Source organism: Coptis chinensis, chromosome 8 (assembly GCF_015680905.1).
Source record: "Coptis chinensis isolate HL-2020 chromosome 8, ASM1568090v1, whole genome shotgun sequence".
Lineage (NCBI taxonomy): Eukaryota > Viridiplantae > Streptophyta > Magnoliopsida > Ranunculales > Ranunculaceae > Coptis > Coptis chinensis.
In genome coordinates this window covers 61,670,740-61,689,071 of record NC_141463.1, presented here as the reverse complement: position 1 = coordinate 61,689,071, position 18,332 = coordinate 61,670,740, and the positions used below count along the sequence as shown (strand labels likewise).

The following is an 18,332-nucleotide window of genomic DNA, read 5'->3' as shown; positions in this document are numbered from 1 at the left end:
ACATTAATTGCATTACCGTAAAATTTATTAAACCAATTAAAAAAATCTAAAAATCCTACTCACCAAAAGTTATAATTCCAGTTGTGAACCTATCCGAGCCCTAAGGTTTGGACGATCCCTTACTCGACCTATCCTACCAATCCCACGTGAGTAAGGTAACTTGACTACAACGTACGACTATACGAACGTTGGACTTTGGACTTTGGACTTGGGTCTTTGGACTTCGGACTTTGGACTGTGGACCTCGGACTTAAGAAAATAAGTAACTGAAACCAATAAACGTGTGTAAAGAGCGTTTTATCAGTCCTCAAAGTAATTACATAAATAGGGTAGAGAAATACCATGGAAACACGTGAAATTCTGGAATATCTACAAAACAAGGTTAAACATACTAATATAGAAAATAAAAACTGACACAACTCTATAAGAGTTCCACCCGTTATAGGGTTAACAAGAGTCAAATTGCTTGGGACATAAGCAGACACTAACTAAAATAAAAACTAACCTTAACTCCGGTTTAAGCGTCATCCTCCTCTCCAAAGAGATTAGGTTCTTTCACATCCTGCCATGCCATGATAACTTGCCAAGCCCGTCGCCATGTGTCATCAACTTGTGCTAACCTGTTGAGTGTTACTATGTCTAATGGGGTGTAAGGAGCAACCAAATGAGGTTGCACCTGCCATCCCGGCCAAGTCATTACTCGAAATGAGCGAACCACCTAATTGGTGGGTCTCATGACTTCAACCCTTTTTCAATCCGTGAACTGGGTACAGAATTCAGGTAGACAACTGAGCATGATGCGGCAAACCAAAATAGGCATAAGAAGATACTTATGCCTCATGCCTTGGTCTCTCTTAAGACTAGCCACTAATACTCGGGGAATGTCATATCGGCGACGTCTCTCATCTAAAGCAAGGAAAGCATTACCAGTGGTACTATTTGTAGAGGTAAATTGCCAATCCCCTAAAATATTCATCATGATGAATAACATGGTGGTGCCTACATTTAGGGACAGGCTACCAAGGGCTTTGTTATAACGCCCTTGGTTCATTATACGAAACACCCCTCCCCCATAATACTCATGGAAATATGTATAGTCATAGAGGTATGCATTATCAGTTATATATCCCCACGTGTGAATATGATCAGGTATTGGTATTCTCGAAACTAATGTTACCACATACTTATTGAATTCTAGTGGTGTGTCATCAACCGTGATGGAGAATTCTTGCTCTCCATCCTGGTTACAATATAACTTAATATTATTGTAAAAAAATTCAGTAAGCTTAGGTGAATACGAGTCGTCTTCTCTTACCAGAAGATGCCTCCATCCTAACTGCATGATCCTTTCGCGGAACCAATGTCCATAAGTCTCGCTCCCCAACAAGTGTTCGAAAGACTGCTCCAGTATCACTATAGGAGAAGTCATCACAAAACTACTCTCTAGAATAGCTGGAACGATCGTAGAACAACCCACAAAAATCGAATTTTTCGCGTGCGGGTTCGGGTTCGGTGGGTGCGCTCAACCTATGTTCAGGTTGGGCGGGGGATGCTTTGGTGAATTTCGAAGTTCGTGCACTTCAGCGGAGACGCACGCTCACTTGCAGTCTTGGTCGGGCGCGGGTCACACTCAGGATGAAAACTGGAATTCCAGTGTTTTGGGCCCGGGTCGCGCTCATGTTTGGGCTTGGTAGGGCGCAAGTCGCACTCTGAAGAAATTTTGACTGGCAGTGCATAGGGCGCAGGTGGCGCTCCACTGGAGTAAATAATACCACCCCCAAATAATTCGGGAAGGTGGGATTAATAATAAAAACAATACACAATTTGAAAAGAACCATATTATATTAAAATTGAAATTCAAACAACAATAAACTACTGAATACAAATCTAACTACGGAATACAAAAATCAACATCCGAACTAAATAAATAAAACAAACATCAACACATAATATCCTTAAAGAATGTGCTGCTGGAGTGGATGACACATGTGAAGGAGATGACTCCTAAGCTCTCGATGGGCCAGAGCCATCGGTCCTTCGGCGACGACGCTCGTGCCTCACAGACGCCTCCTCAGAAGAAGAACCCCCATAGGGTGGGTAGTGGTCAAGCATATCTGCTCAGAACTTTTGCTGAGCTTCCATCTCGGCCTTCATCTCTTCCTAACACTCATCCTCGCGCTGGGCATGAGTCTCAAAGTTACGATGGATGGTAGCTTGTCAAATTGATAGGGTTATATACTAAAAGCATTACTTTTGTATTAACTCTAATTCTTCATTTTTTGAATGAGAATCATATGGGCAAATGTTATGCATATTAGTTATATGCATGTGTCTAATACTTTATGTTGTAGATGATATAGTGTGGACACACAGAAGATCATATTATCAATACCTTATAAAGTATAAGTAATCGTTCACAACCTAGATAGATTTGGACAAACCATTGGTATGGTTGTAGTATAATCTGGTATTAGTCTATTTTGACTATAGGATTATACTAGTACACTTTGTGTGTATTGAACTTGACCAAGTGAGGTTGTTTCTTTTTATACTGACTGTATAAGAGAACAAGCGCCTCTGTTATTATGGATGTTTATCCTCTTAATCCGGATATAATAACAGGCACTTACGTGCATTGTACATTGCTTTAAATCATCAATGAGTGAGATTCATTTTTGAATCAACAAACTCGATGGATTGGGTAATGACATTGTATATAAGGTGTGTTGTTGATTATAGAAGGAATCCGTGACCCGCAAGAAGTTGGGTTGATGATGTCCCCTTGAGGAGCTCAAAAAGATTGTCATGTAAACCCTATAGGTGGATTTATTCCAACATGACAATGAGGTTGAGTGGTACTACTCAAGGACATAAGAAGTTGATTAATGTAGTTGTCAGTAACTTGACTTAATTAATGGACATTCGATATCTTAAACAGGGAGAGATCCACAAGCATATAATATGGAGCCCATAAACGCTGACACGTAATTTGGGATTAGGGCGGTAGTACAACAATGGCCTTTAGTGGAATAAGTCATTTGTTGACAGACTTGGGTCGTGTGTTCTGGGCGAACATGGGAAGCCCAAGTCCGTTAAGAGGCCCAACCCTAATTTCTCCTCATGTTGTAGCCTATAAATAGAATACTCTCTCTCTGGCCAAAATTCACTATTCACCTGGTTTAGAAAAAGAGGCAAGGAAAGATAGATCTAATTTTGGATCTAGCTTTGAGAGAAAGAAGGGGATTGGTAGATCGTTGCCCACACAACGTCCAATCTATTCTAAAGGAATACAACAGAAGATCAAGGGGTTGATTTTGGATTTGATAAATCTTTGATTCTCAGAGATTACATCTAAGCTGATTCTCAAAAGGTATGTTCTCTATCAAAAATCGTGAGAACCCCATTGATTCCGCTGCGCGTGGGTTCTCGCGGTTTGTAGAAATATTCGCTCTGAAAATAACGGTTCCTACAGTCAGGAGGTCTTCGCAAATAGTATTGAGAGAACGCATGCCACGATGAATCATATTCATGCGTTCTGCATCCGACCTACACCTCTCTCTAAGGCATCGACATCAAAACATGCCGTGTCCTCCTCATCCTCCGAGTCAGTCTCTTCTTGCACCCTATCTTCAGGCAACGTCCAAAACTTCTGAACACAGTCCGTATATGCTACGACATTCGTATGCATCTTAACCATAATACGCTCAGTTTTTGGAGTTGTTCTCAATTGCATCATGATCTTCGTTATCAAAATGGGGAGAGGTGCAATACTCTTCCCAACTCCCCTAATCATATCAATCAAAAACTCCAGAATACAGAATTCATACTTTTGCTCCTGGAGTATCCAAAGAACGTGAAGACAATTTAAACTGATGTCACTTACTTTCTCTTTTCCCGTGACATTCCTACCAATCCACTGAGCTACAGCCAGCTGGTTGGTTCGCAGCGACGACTGGCGAACATAATGCGAGCTCGCATTGTAGTTCCCTTCCACAACCGTCGCATTTATCAGAGGCTCGATCCTAATAAATTGGGATTCCTGCAATGTGGCATCGATATGGCGTCTAGGCAGAATGCCTAAAATCTTAGCCAGCAACCTCCTAGATAATTCTCTTCTCTTCCCGGCCACCTTAACAAAAATTCTATGCCCATCCACCTCTCTCTTCCTATAGAATTCCTCCACCAAATCTGAGTGATAAAAATCCTCTGTCGAGTACCACAACCTACTCCAATCCCTCCTAATTATCTCATCACCGTAAAACGGCGCGAAGCGGTCGGCTGTAAACGCTTGTCCCGGCAAAATCCTTCGTATTTGAGCCATTAAGATTTTGGAACGATTTGGGGGTTTAAATGGAATATGGGGATGGAGTTTGAGACTACCTCACTAACAAAACAATGGTGGTGGCACGGTGGTGGCGCGGCAGTTCAAAATTCTTGGATTTTTGGTGGTTTTCAGTGGTTTAAATTGTTTGAAATTGGTGTGGGAGAGGTTTGGATAAGATTTGAAATTGATTTGAACTTTGGGCGTGGGTGTATTTAGGTTTTTTTTTTGTTAGGGTTTAAAGCTTGTTAATGGCAGTGGAGGAAAATGGAAATCGCGAACTATTGGTTTGAAGGAAAAGGACGCACGTGCGTACGAGTTTGGGCCCAAGCCCAATTTGATTTTTCGATTTTTGTTGATTTTTCACGCAACTTCAAACTAAATTTGCCGCTTTGTTACCGATCTGATTTTAGCGAATGAGCTATGAAAATGATCAGGAGAGAATTTCCAATCGAATGATCCATAAAACACTCTATTCCGACTGTAGATGACATATAAGAAGATGGAAAATGCCTTGAAGTGCGTGCATGACGTAAGTTATGAGAACGAATGAACTCTAATTTCATAGATAATGTCAACTTGAATCGAAATACGATTAAACAGCCTAAACAACACAAATGGAAAGTTGAACAATCTAGGATGGAAAACGAACACCCCATCCCCAAACAAATTTTAGACAACAACGTTTAGAAAATTTGTTTTTAAAAGTGGGTCTTTTAAAGTCAGATTCCCGAGACTTCCTAAATTACTATGTTTGTGATTTTAACAATTTTTTTTATTTTTTTATGAATAAGATTTAATACAAGAAAAACAAGAAAGCAATAAATGCATAATTCACACCATAGATGAACATTACTCAAAATCCGAGAAAACATGCAAGAGTGGAAAACGTGAATTATGTTAACCGTAGACTTAGGATCCGATACTTATAGCCACACACTCCATAGGGAGAGCTCGATTACCTGAATGGTGCACTTACCAATATATGGAAATGGAAGGAAGTACACCAACGAAAAGGTTAGTCCTCATAGATAGGGTCCTGTAAAAGGACATCCTCTACATTAGGGGACAAAAGCTCATGGAAATGTTTCAACCGTTGGCCATTGACTTGAAATGTACTGTTGTCCTTGGGATTTACCAAGGTGATTGCCCTATGAGGGGTGACTTCAGTAACCAGAAAAGGACCAGACCAACGGGTTTTTCATTTCCCTGAAAAAATATGTAGACGGGAGTTGTAAAGTAAGACCTTTTGACCTACCACAAACTCTTGGCGCAAGATTTGCTTATCATGAACACATTTCATGTTAGCTTTATAATCCTTCGCGAGATCATAAGAATCGCTATGGATTTCTTCAAGCTCATTCAATTACAACTTACGCTTGACACCCGCCTCATCAAAATTAAAGTTAAGGCTTTTTATAGCCCACATAGAGTGGTGCTCCAATTCAACGGGCAAATGACAAGGTTTCCCAAATACAAGTCTAAAGGGAGACATACCTATAGGAGTTTTGAAAGCAGTCCTATATGCCCATAAGGTATCAGATAGACGCTTTGACCAGTCCTTCCTATCAAGATTTATAGTTGTTTCTAATATCTTTTTGATTTCCCTATTAGAAACTTCTACTTGTCCGCTAGTTTGTGGATGATACGGAGTTGCTACCTTATGTATAACTCCATACTTTTTCACGAGAGATGCAATAACTCTATTGCAAAAATGTGTTCCACCATCACTAATGATGGCTTTGGGAATGCCAAATTGACAGAAAATATACTCTTTAACAAAAAACACAACTGTCTTATTGTCATTGCTACGACAAGCTCTATCCATTTAGACACGTAGTCCACGACAACTAGAATATAAATGAAACCGTGGGAAACTAGAAAGGGACCCATGAAATCAATGCCCCATAGGTCAAATATTTCTACCACCATGATTGGATTTAATGGCATCATATTACGCTTCGTGATTCCCCCAAGTTGTTGGCAACAAACACACGTCTTGCAATGCACTTGGGCATATTTAAAGAGAGTAGGCCAATAAAACCCACATTGAAGAATTTTAGCAACTATTTTCATACCACTAAAATGGCCACCACACTCTTTGTCATGGCAGAATGAGAGAACCTCATTATATTCCTATTAGGGAATGCAACGACGAATAATCTAATCCGCACAATACTTGAAAAGGTAGGGTTCATCCCAGTAGTATAGCTTAACTCTGGCCAAGAACTTCTTACGTTCATTTCTTGACCAATCATAAGGAATAACATCAGACGCTAAATAATTCACAATGTCAGCATACCATGGTGCGGAAAAAATAGCATACAGATGCTCATCAGGAAAAGAGTCCGGTATGGATTCAGAATCACTATCATCGTCGTTTATAAGTCTAGATAAGTGGTCAGCAACTACGTTTTTGACCCCTCTTTTGTCCTTTATTTCTAATATGAACTCTTGCAGGAGAAGAATCCATCAGATTAATCTCTGCTTAGCATCCTTCTTTGCGAGAAGGTACCTAAGGGTTGCATGGTCCGTGTAAACAAGAGTCTTAGAACCAACCAAATAAGGACAAAACTTATCTAAAACATAAACGACAGCTAAATTTTTTTTTTCAGTAGTTGTATAATTCCTTTGAGCATCATTTAGAGTTTTACTAGCATAATAAATAACAGTAGATTTATTATCTAGTTTCTGTCCCAAGACAACACCAACTGCATAATCACTAGCATCACACATGAGTTCGAAGGGTCTAGACCAATCGGGAGGCTGTATAATAGGTGCAGAAGTTAAGGCGGCTTTTAAAGTTTTAAAGCCTATTTACAGTTAAAATTAAAATCAAAGATGGCATCCTTTAAAAGCAGATTAGTTAACGGCTTAGCAATTTTCAAAAAATCTTTGATAAAGCGCCTATAAAAACCTGCATGGCCTAGAAAGGCTCTAATATCATGGATAGTCCGTGGTATAGGTAGAGTCGCTATCTTATCTAGTTCGGCCTTATCTACTTCGATGCCATCACTAGATACAATGTGACCTAGTACTATGCCATTTTTCACCATGAAATGACATTTTTCCCAATTTAAAACCAGACTCTTCTCTTCACACCGTGTCAAAACCTTAGATAGGCAGTCCGTGAAAGAGTCTCCATAGATAGAAAAATCATCCATGAATACTTCCATGAAACGCACTACCATGTCACTAAATATATGAAACATACACTGCTGGAAGGTACCAGGAGCATTACAAAGCGCCAAAAGGCATTCGTTTATAGGCGTATGTTCTAAAAGGACATGTGAAGGTAGTCTTTTCTTGGTCATCAATATCAATAATAATTTGGGAATAAAAGGAGTAGCCATCCAAAAAACAATAAAAAGCATGACCAGCTAGACGTTCAAGCATCTGACCTATAAAGGGTAAAGGAAAATGATCCTTTTGGGTCATGGCATTTAAACGTCTGTAATCAATACATATCCTCCATTTCATAGGACCATGCGTGGTAACATATTCACCCTTGGCATTACGTACCATGGTAATCCCTGATTTCTTAGAAACTACATGAATGGGACTGACCCATTCGCTATCAGAGATTGGGTATATGATACCCACATCGAGTAACCATAAGACTTCTTCCCTGACCACTTCTTTCATGGCAGGGTTCAAACGACGCTGAGGTTCGCAAGAAGTCTTTGCGTTATCCTCCAAATGGATGCGATGAGTGCATACATTAGGGTTAATTCTCTTAATGTCGGCTAGGGACCAACCAATCGCAGAACGATATTCCCTAATCACCCTGATCAAATGTGTCACTTCCTCCTTAGATAACAGAGAAGATATAATTACCGGATGACTACCATCCGGATCAAGTTGAATATACTTTAACTCAGGTGGAAGAGGTTTAAGCACTGGGGTAGAAGGAATATCGATAAATGCTTCTGGAGGGTCCTCATCTTGAGTAATGAATACTTGCTTAGGTAGCAGGTCTTCAAACTCTATAGATGGAGCAACAAAAGGGTCTACGATTTGTGTAGACTCGAAGATGGAGTGGACTTCCTCTAAGTAGGAGTCATCGACAAAATCTGAACTTCCAAAAGAAAGGAATTTATGCATATGGTTTTCTGGAAATGTGTTATTAAAGTAATCTTGAGCTAAACTCTCGATCATGCTAACCTCCCCATCTATAGACGAATCTGGCAACTGTTTCATCATTTTAAAAACATTTACCTCAACAGAAAGATGGACAAAAGATAAGGGCATCGAACCATCGCGGCAATTTATAAGTGTGTTGGTAGTCGCCAAGAAGGGACGCCCTAAGATGATCAGAACAGAGTCGTTAGCGACTTCTGTATCGAGGATAACAAAATCAGCAAGATAGTAGAAATCCTGGACCTTAACAAGCCATTTTCAACGACACCCTTAGGGTACTGAAAAGATCGATCCTCTAATTGCAATGTCATTTTAGTAGGTTGCATCTCTTGTAGACCTATTTGTTTGTATAGATAATACAGGAGTAAGTTAACACTCGCCCCTAGGTCTAGTAAAGCGGTTATCGTGTGGGAATCTCCTAAGGTACATTATACAGTAGGACGACCAGGGTCCTTGTACTTAACGATTCCATTATGTTCTGATAAAGTTGGAAACTGTTCAGTTAGAAAGGCGTCTTTAGGAATATTAGTCTTACACCTAGTAGTGCACAACTCTTTAAGAAACTTAACGTGGTGAGGTAATTTTTTAATTGCTTCGAGAAAGGGTAGGTTTATCATTAGATTTTTGAAAACTTTCCTAATCTCGTCGAAGTTTGTATCCCTATTTAACATAGCTAATTTCTGGGGAAACGGTGGTTTCTCTCTATATTTAGCGTATAGATCAACTGGGTGTCTAACCTTTGCTTTCTGTTTCTTAGGTTGTGGTTTAACTGGTACCTCTACAGGGGTAGGCTCATCAGTTTCTATTTCGGTATCTAGTTCAATCTCCGGTGTAGGGACTACTTGTGGGGTAACTATATGCATAGTTACGTTGTTATCAACCACTCTCCCAGAACGGAGAGTGGTGATGGCATTTAGCTCACCTATGTTTGCATTTTCCGTACTAGTATTACCGTTCACCTCAAAGGCTGTGTTTGTTGTTTTAGGATTAGTTATTGCTTGACCTGGAAACACACCTTTGGGTTTTACTTTCGCTTGAGCTAACTGTTATAAGGAAAGTTGGATGGCTTGTAAAATCTGTTGTTGAGATTGCATAAAGGTATCGAAATAATCTGGTTATGGAGTAGGATTTGCTACTGGTTATGTGATAGGAACTTTGTTACGTTGATTATTAATGGGTGGGTTATGACAGTTATTATTAACCGGAACGATACCTCTATTAGAATTATAATTATTATAATTTCCCTGACCTTGTCCTTGTCCTTGTTCTTTTTGTGTTGGAGCTTGGTTATAATTGTTTGTTTGCCTAACATTTTGATTATTAAACCCTGGAGGTGTTACTTGTTGATTATTTCTCCAACTGAAGTTGGGGTGTTGTCTCAAAGGGGCGTTAGGAATAGGATAACTATTAATTGAGTAAACTTTATCTTGTCGTAATGTTTGTTGTTCGTAAGCGAGAGGACAATAGGAGTCGGGATGCTCTGGACTCAAACAGAAATTACATGGATTGGTGTTGACATTCATGACAGGATTATGCTTTTGTTGAACAGAAATAGCCTCTACCTTTTTAGTGAGAGATTCGATTAAATTTTTAAGTTTAGGATCGGGTTTCATCTCAAACATACCGGAGGTTTTAACTGTTGTAGAAGAACTAGCGGAATGGGAGAAATCATCACTACCCCCCCAGTTATTATTACGCTTAGTTTGATCTTCTAAAAATTATAAGCCTCTGAGGCTCCCTTAGTTAGGAAACTACCCCCATTCATTATGTCAAGGACTTCTTTATGGTGGTGTAGAAGTCTTTTGAAAAAGGCATGAACTAACGTGTCTTTCGTGAGGTTATGGTGTGAATGCTCTATAAGTAGATCGGTAAAACGATTCCAAGCCTCTGAAAATGATTCATGAGGATTCTGTCGAAAGAAATAAATCTTGAAAAACATTTCATCGGTCTTCAGTGGTGGGTAAAAATGTTCCATAAATAATTGAACAAGTTTAGCCCACGAGTCCACAGAATTAGGCGTTTGGGCAGTTAACCAAGACGCCACCTTATCGGCTAAAGTGAAGAGAAATACCCTCAGTTTAATTTTTTCAGCACCAACCATAGGATGGTGGAATGTAGTAAGGACTTGGTCAATCTACGTATGTGTTGATAAGGATTTTCATGGTCTAACCCATGAAAAACGGATAACAAATTAAATATATTTGGGGGGATTCGGAAATCCCCCACTGGGTCTGATAGAACGATGCAAGATTTTGGGCTATCATTCAAGGCTTTGTAAAAGTCAAAGAGAGGAGACTCTCTTTCTTCAGCCATTATTTCAGGTGGTGTGTGTGGTATATTAGCTAGAGGTGTAGTGAGTGGTATACTAGAAAAGCGTGTTTGTCGACGTTACCGGTTGATTACGTTATAAGGCGTTTTTCTTCGGCCTGACCTTAATCTCATGCAAGGCTAAGACCAATCTTAACTAAACACGACAACACTCCAAACAATCCTGATATGCTAGTATAAACTTCTAACAGGAGATGCGATGTATTTGAAGAAAGAAGTACCTGAATGCCTCCTTGCTTCGCTTATGAATATCGTCTTGTATACGCGTGCTCAGTGTATATAACAAGTTCGAACACTGAAAACCTTGAAGAAATGGAAGTTTGAAACAAATCTGTGGAAATCGGGCAGTTTTAGCAGTGGGCGCGGGTCGCGCTTTGGTCAAGCTGGAGTTCCAGGCGTTTGGGCGCGGGGGGTACTCGAACTTAGCCTTGGTAGGGTGCGGGTCGCGCTAAGGGAAAAACTCAAGGTCCAGGCGCTTCAGCGCGGAGGGCGCTCGAGTTTTGCATTGGAAAGGCGCGGGTTGCGCTCAGCTAAAAACTGGAGTTCCAGGCGTTTGGGCGCGTGTGGCGCTCTAATTTAGGCTGCCTAGGGCATGGGTCGCACTCCGTGTAATTCTGCGAGGAAAATTTCAATGCTGAAATGGACAACCACAGTTAGAATCAAACAAGGGTGGGTGGGTTTTGGGACTTTTGAAGACTAACAATTTTAAAGAAAACAATACTAAAGGGAACTAAGATGGCAGCGGTGCCATTTGATAAAACGTAAAAATGATTATTTTACTCACAAATAAATGATAAAATTCAAACACAAGTAAAACTAAAACTAATTTCGTGTGTGTTATCAAAGATTATTCTACTCTTGAATCTATCGAAATAGAGTGGAGTAAAAGATTCGTTCCACTCCTAGTTCTTTAGCATTCAAAGTAGTCCTAGCCAAAGTTAATGAGAGTAATTGTGGGAATTTATACTACGATGTGAATTCAACTAACAAGATACACATAACGAAATGACGGAAAATGCTAAGGTTTGAATCTTGATAAAGAATTAGGAGGGATTGAATCCACCTTGAATCCAACTTAATAAACTAGCATAGATTGTTGTAATCAAATTCTTATGTTCTTACGATAAGAATTGGGTGTTCTAATCCCTAATCATTCATGGCAATCTCTACCAACTAATGACTAGCATGTGAGGAAGTTCTACCCATTCTCATGGCGAATCAACTACCTTCTAGAGTGGAATAGACTCTTACAACGATTCTACACTATACAATCAAGTTTTCATCAAGGCTTCATCAAACCCCTCTAATGGAGGTTTAGCCTTGATTCATAAAACTATTATTTTTCATAGAGTTCAAACAATACATCATATAAAGGTTCTAACTTTATTAAATTGAACTAAACAATAATTCAAATCTAAATTAACAACTAAGAAATGATTAACAACTAAGAATCGAAATTAGATCTAAGTACTTAAATAAATCAAAACCGAAATTATGAAGAACTAACTATTTTATTGATCTAATGAATAATAAAATAATGATTCAATTAACTAAGTTCAAAACAAGATAATAAAAACTAATTAATTTAATATAAACCTAGTTCTCAAACTATGCTCTAATGGCTACTTGCTACCTAACCTAATTGATGCTTAAGAGTTAAGTCTTCTGTGTCTAAAATGGAGGAGACAAGATCCACATTTTCGTGCATGGGCTGAGAAGCCATGTTTTGGGCCGGAAAATCGAGCCCAAAGCCCAATTTCTTCAGTCCACAGACCCCTTTCCAGCCAAATTTTATTTCAGTAGACTTTTCGTTCACTTCTACTCCTCTGATTAGGTCAACGCTTGGGCCATTAGAAAGCTCTTTCTGTACTGGTCGTTTTGACATAAGGTAGGCCCAATTCAAGGTCTGAGCCTAAAGATATGGTATTCGGAAGTTCTACTGACTTTTGTGTGCTATTTCTGCCCACGTTGACTTTGACTTTTCAGCTTTGATCGAGCTTTTTAAAGGCTTTTTCTCTTTGAATCTTGGCCTTTAATCACAGAATATCTTAGCAACCAACCCTTGCTCCTTTATCTCACCAAAGTGGCGCATTTATGCACATAATTGACTTCAAAGCCTAAAATACATAAAAACATGTAATCAGCATTAACTCTTATTTATTACTCACATAATTGGTCTAAAAGTATTATTGTTAAGGGGTTAAAGCTACAGTTTTGGGCTCTTATCACACATACCCTATCTCTGATATTGACTGGGTTAGTCCTGTCCATGTCTTTCCCAAAAAGTCTGGCATTCAAGTTGTACAAAATAAAAATGGTGAATGCATCTCCACTCGCATTCCATTAAAATGGAGAATTTGCATTGACTATTGCAAACTTAATGTCAGAACACGTAAAGATCACTTCCCTCTTCCATTTATTGACCAGATGCTAGAACGTTTAGCCAGTCATGCTTACTACTATTTTCTTGATGGCTATTCCGGCTACTTCCAAATTGTCATCGATCCCGCCGATCAAGAAAAGACAACTTTCACATGTCCCTTTGGAACCTTTGCATACAAACGAATGCCTTTTGGTCTTTGCAATGCCCCAGGCACTTTCCAACCCTGCATGCTTCACATTTTCAGTGATATGGTGGAACGTTATATGAAAGTCTTTATGGACGACTTTTCCATTTATGGAAATTCCTTTGATGACTGCCTATCCAACCTTTCTAAAGTGTTAGCACGTTGCAAAGAGAAAAATCTAGTACTTAATTGGGAGAAGTGTCGTTTCATGGTTACCAAAAGACTTGTTCTAGGTCATATTGTTTCAAAAGATGGGATAGAGGTTGATAAACCTAAAATTGTTAAAATTGCTTTGCTACCTTTCCCACGAACAGTTCATGATATCCGTGCCTTTTTAGGCCACGCTGGGTTTTACAGGCGATTCATTCAGGATTTTTCTAAAGTTGCTTGACCCTTAACCAATCTTCTGCTTAAGGATGTGGTATTGGAATTCAATTTCAATTGCAAACCAGCTTTTAAAATTTTAAAAATCGCTCTGACTACCGCTCCTATCATTCAACCCCCTAATTCGTCTTAACCATTCGAATTGATGTGTGACGCTAGCGACTTTACTATTGGCGCCGTACTAGGCCAATGATGTGATGACAAACCCGTTGTCTTTTACTACGCTAGTAAAACTCTTAATGACGCTCAACGTAATTACACAACAATTGAGAAAGAGTTCCTAGCTATTATCTATGCTTTGGATAAGTTTCGCCCTAACCTAGTTGGATCATCCACTATCATATATACTGACCATGCTGTACCTCGGTACTTTCGCTGAAAAGGGGCGGAAAAAATGATTGTTCATTTGGATCCTTCTCTTGCAAGAATTCACCCTAGAAATCAAAGACAAGAAAGGAACCGAAAATGTCGTGGCCGACCATTTATCAAGGCTGGTTGGTGACATTGATAGTGATTCTAAAGCCATATGTGATTCCTTCCCAGATGAATATTTTTACTCTATTTTTTTCTCTTCATGGTACGGGGATATCATTAACTACCTAGTTACTGAGGAAGTTCCTTCCTCTTGGCCACGTCCTGATCATAAAAAGTTCTTATCCACTGTAAAATATTCTGGGATGACCCCTACCTTTTTAAGTATTATTTCGACCAACTCATTCGTTGCTGCATTCCCGACTGGGAGCACACCGACGTATTATCTTTTTTCCATGAACAATCTTGCGGCTATAACACCCCGTCTTTTTATTTTATTTTCCTAGTATAATAATAATAATAATAATAATAATAATAATAATAATAATATATAAAACAAAAGATATGATAACTATCAGTTAAGGATAAAAGCCCCGTAGGTAACTAGATAAGTTTCCTCCTTGTTTTTCAGTGAGGTTTTAAAAACTAAAAAAAGGGATTCTCACATAGAGTTTTTAAGGGAAAAACACAGCGAGAGTTTTATACAGAGGAAAAAAAAAGGGGGTTTTACTAAGAGAAGAAAAGGAAGAGTTTTTCTGATAGTCGGAGCGTACTACAGGTGAGTAGATTTTTTACGGTTTGTAGATTTCTTGTTTACTGTAGATTGTATGATACGAGGAAAAAAAGAAAATATATGATTTTTACTATTCATACTGTTCACATGCTCATTTAGTGTTAATTGCGTGTACATGACTATCGTTTGAAGAACGTCTGTCTCCGGAAAACTTGTCTATATCCATGATACAACGAGGGTAATAAATCGATCATGATTGCTGTAAACCAATTTGGCCGGTTTATGTATTGGATACGCGCTTTCGCGTTTTCGCCAAAATAACCAAATCGCACTGTTTTGTTTTTGTTTGAATGAATTGTTTTGTTGGAATTTTGTTGTGATGTTATACTGTTAGTTTGATTTTGATTGTTGATGTTTGAATGGGCGCTGGAGAGAGAGAGTTGATGGCTGCGCGAGCCCAAACTAGCGTTGAAACTGTTATACTGTGGTTGTGTGGGTTGTGTTTTTTATTTGGTTGATGTCGGGGGTTTAGAGATGGCTGTCGGATTTAGAATCGGTGGTTGGGTGTTGTTGGGCTGAGATTGGGTGTGCTGTTGAAGCTCCGGAGGAGCGTTAATGGTGGCGAGAAATTCTAGATCTAGTTTTGGTTGAAGGATTTCGAATTTAAGAATTGAGGTTCTTGCTTTTGTTAATGTTATAGGGGTTTTGAAGGGGAGTATTTTCAGTTAGATGGGGAGGGCTGGCGAGTGGGTGATCGGTGGAGAGAGTTGATGGCGCTGGTGAAGGAGACGACCCTTGGTTGGGTTTGAGATTGGGCCGAACCACTCCTAGTGTTGCTTGGGTTAAACCACGAGTCTTGTTAGATGGTCGGTGGTGGCTGGAGGTGGAGGAGAGGTGCTGTGAGGAAGGAGAAGATGAACAGTGAGTTTTTCTTGGGCTTGGGCCAAAATAGGCTAGTGGGCTTGAGTGTTTTTTTTTGGATATTCATTCATGGGCTTAAGTAGATTGGGCTTGGGAAATGCCAAGGGTTTTGGGCCTTAGTCTTTGGGACTTTGGTGGGATTAGCTTTTAGGGTTTTGTATGTGTTGTATCCACCCCATCATAGTCTGGGTTTTTAAACAAGTGAACATAGTGATATTTGAGATATTTATATTTCAAATATTCACTTTGTTATTGTTTATAAATTCGGGCTGTGACATTTTCAGTATCAGAGCCTAGGTTGGCTTAGATTTAGAAAGTCTAAGTGATCCTCGGATTTGGAATATGGGCTATAGTGTTGAGAGTTTTGGGTATATGTGAATATTAACGGGAGTTTTGTTTGAACTATAGATCATGGTTGAGACACGTAATGGTAATACTACTGGACCTGCAGTGAACACTCCAGTACAGATGTCAGGAGGACAGTTGAATCAGTTGTTGCAGGCTATGCAGAATAACCATCCTGTTCAGGGAGATCCTTTTGCTAAGCACAATAAGGAGTTTGGTACTCTTGGTGGGCAGCGATTTACTGGTGTTGGGAATGCAATCGCAGCGAAGTCTTGGATTCAAAGTTGTGAAAATGTATTTGAGCGTATGCAACTTACTGAGGTTCAGAAGCAGGAGTTGGCAGCTCACCAACTTGATGACGCTACAAGGTTTTTGTGGCGAGCTCTCACTCCTATTCTGGACACTAGAACTTTGACTTGGGAAGACTTCAAGATTAGATTTGAGAGTAAGTTCATTCCTGAGGCAGTAAAAGAGCAGTTGGCTCAACAGTTCTCTGAGTTGACCCAAGATGGGAAGTCTGTGACGGCGTATGTGACCAAGTTTAATGAGTTATCGAGGTTTGCTCCCTATCTTGTGGATACTGACAAGAAGAAAAACCAAAAGTTCATACGTGGGTTAGAGAGTTACTTGTCCAGCAAGTTGATTCCTTTTGACGGGGACACCTTTGATCGTGTGTTGGACTTGGCATTGAGATATGAGGAGCAGAATGCAGCCCTAAAAGAGTTGAAGGGGAAGAGGAAGTTTGGTGAGATGCTAGTTGTTGGTCCTAGGCCTTTTGAGAGCAGGCATCCGAATAGGTTTAGGCCTTATGATATTGCTCAGAGGGGTTTTTTTAAGAGACCACCATCCCAGGGGTTTTAGGGAGGATTTCATCAGCAGGGTGTATTTCGACCCCAGGGAGGATTTGCACAGCAGGGTGGTTATATGCCACCGGGGCAGACTGGAGGCTATAGACCTCAGGGGAATTAGTAGCAGAGGCAGGGTCCCCAGCTTCAGGATCGAGCTCCCGCTCTTCCGTATCGACCAACAACATTACTTTTACCTGCACCAGCACCAGCGCTTAGAGCCATAGTTCCTGTTGAAAGGGCTTGCTGGGAGTGTAAGCAGGTGGGTCATTTATCTCGTTATTGCCCTACCAAGCAGGGTAATCAGCAAAACAGACCACCAACACCAGTCACTCATGCTAGAGCCTATGCAGCTATGCCAGGACATGGGAATGTTGAAGGTACCTTTAGTTCATCTTAGTTTATATTCAGAGTTTTGTTTGATTCGGGTGCTTCACATTCCTTTATATCTCGTCAGTATGTTGAGAAAGAAAGTTTTAAAACTACCCCTTTATCTATGCCTTTGTGTGTTGAGACACCGTTAGGAGGTTCTATTACCTTATATGACGAGTGCAAAGGTTTTAAGTTGTGTTTCTTAGACTGTGTCTTTATGGTAGACTTGATCATTTTTGGGTTTGAGGGTTTCCATTTCATACTTGGTATGGACTGGTTGACGCGTTATCATGTTACCTTGGATTGTGCGAGGAGGGAAGTTATAGTGAATACACCTGGCATGCCGAGGTTGATTCACACATGTGTTAGTAAGGAGGACTCGGTGATGTCTAGCTTCCTGTGCTCTATAGAGATACCCACGAGGGATATCAGCGATGTGGAAGTAGTGAGAGACTTCAAAGATGTTTTTCAGGAGATTCTAGGGTTGCCACCCAAGAGGGAGGTGGAGTTTCGTATAGACTTGTTACCAGGGACTGCACCAATTTCAAAGTCGGCCTATCGGTTGGCACCTAAGCTATTGGACGAAATGAAAGTGCAAGTCGAGGAATTACTCAAGAAGGGGTAAGAGTTTAAGTTTTAGTGTTTTTGTTTTTGGCTTAACCATATCTTTTGACTATATGGGTTTGAATCTCTTAAGGTGTGTATGACCAGGTTCATACGACCGAGCAACTCACCATGGGGGGCGCCTGCTATTTTTGTTTCAAAGAAGGATGGTACTCTGAGGATGTGTATTGTCTTCAGGGATTTGAACCAGGTGAATATAAAAAATAAGTATCCGCTTCCTAGGATTGATGATCTATTGGACCATTTGAAAAGGGCTAAGATATTTTCAAAGTTTGATTTAAGGACTGGTTATTATCAGGTGGGAGTTGAAGAGAAGAGTATTCCTTTGACGACATTTAGAACTCGGTATGGTTTGTATGAGTTTTCTGTGATGCCTTTTGGGTTGACGAATGCACCTGCGTTCTTTATGGACCTGATGAATCGTATTTTCAGGCCCTATT

General features: G+C 39.9%; 1 protein-coding gene across 1 annotated transcript; it reads left to right on the top strand.

The window, feature by feature from the left end:
* Window positions 1-17,392: 17,392 nt before the first annotated feature.
* Window positions 17,393-17,893, top strand: LOC147482287 (uncharacterized). Its single transcript, XM_086579267.1, has one exon. It carries the CDS (start codon window positions 17,393-17,395, stop codon window positions 17,891-17,893), a length of 501 nt encoding a protein of 166 aa, XP_086435393.1.
* Window positions 17,894-18,332: the final 439 nt, after the last annotated feature.

What these genes read in the sequence shown, in the direction of transcription:
- LOC147482287 (XM_086579267.1), top strand. Translation starts at nt 17,393, where the DNA reads ATGCCTTTGTGTGTTGAGACACCGTTAGGAGGTTCTATTACCTTATAT.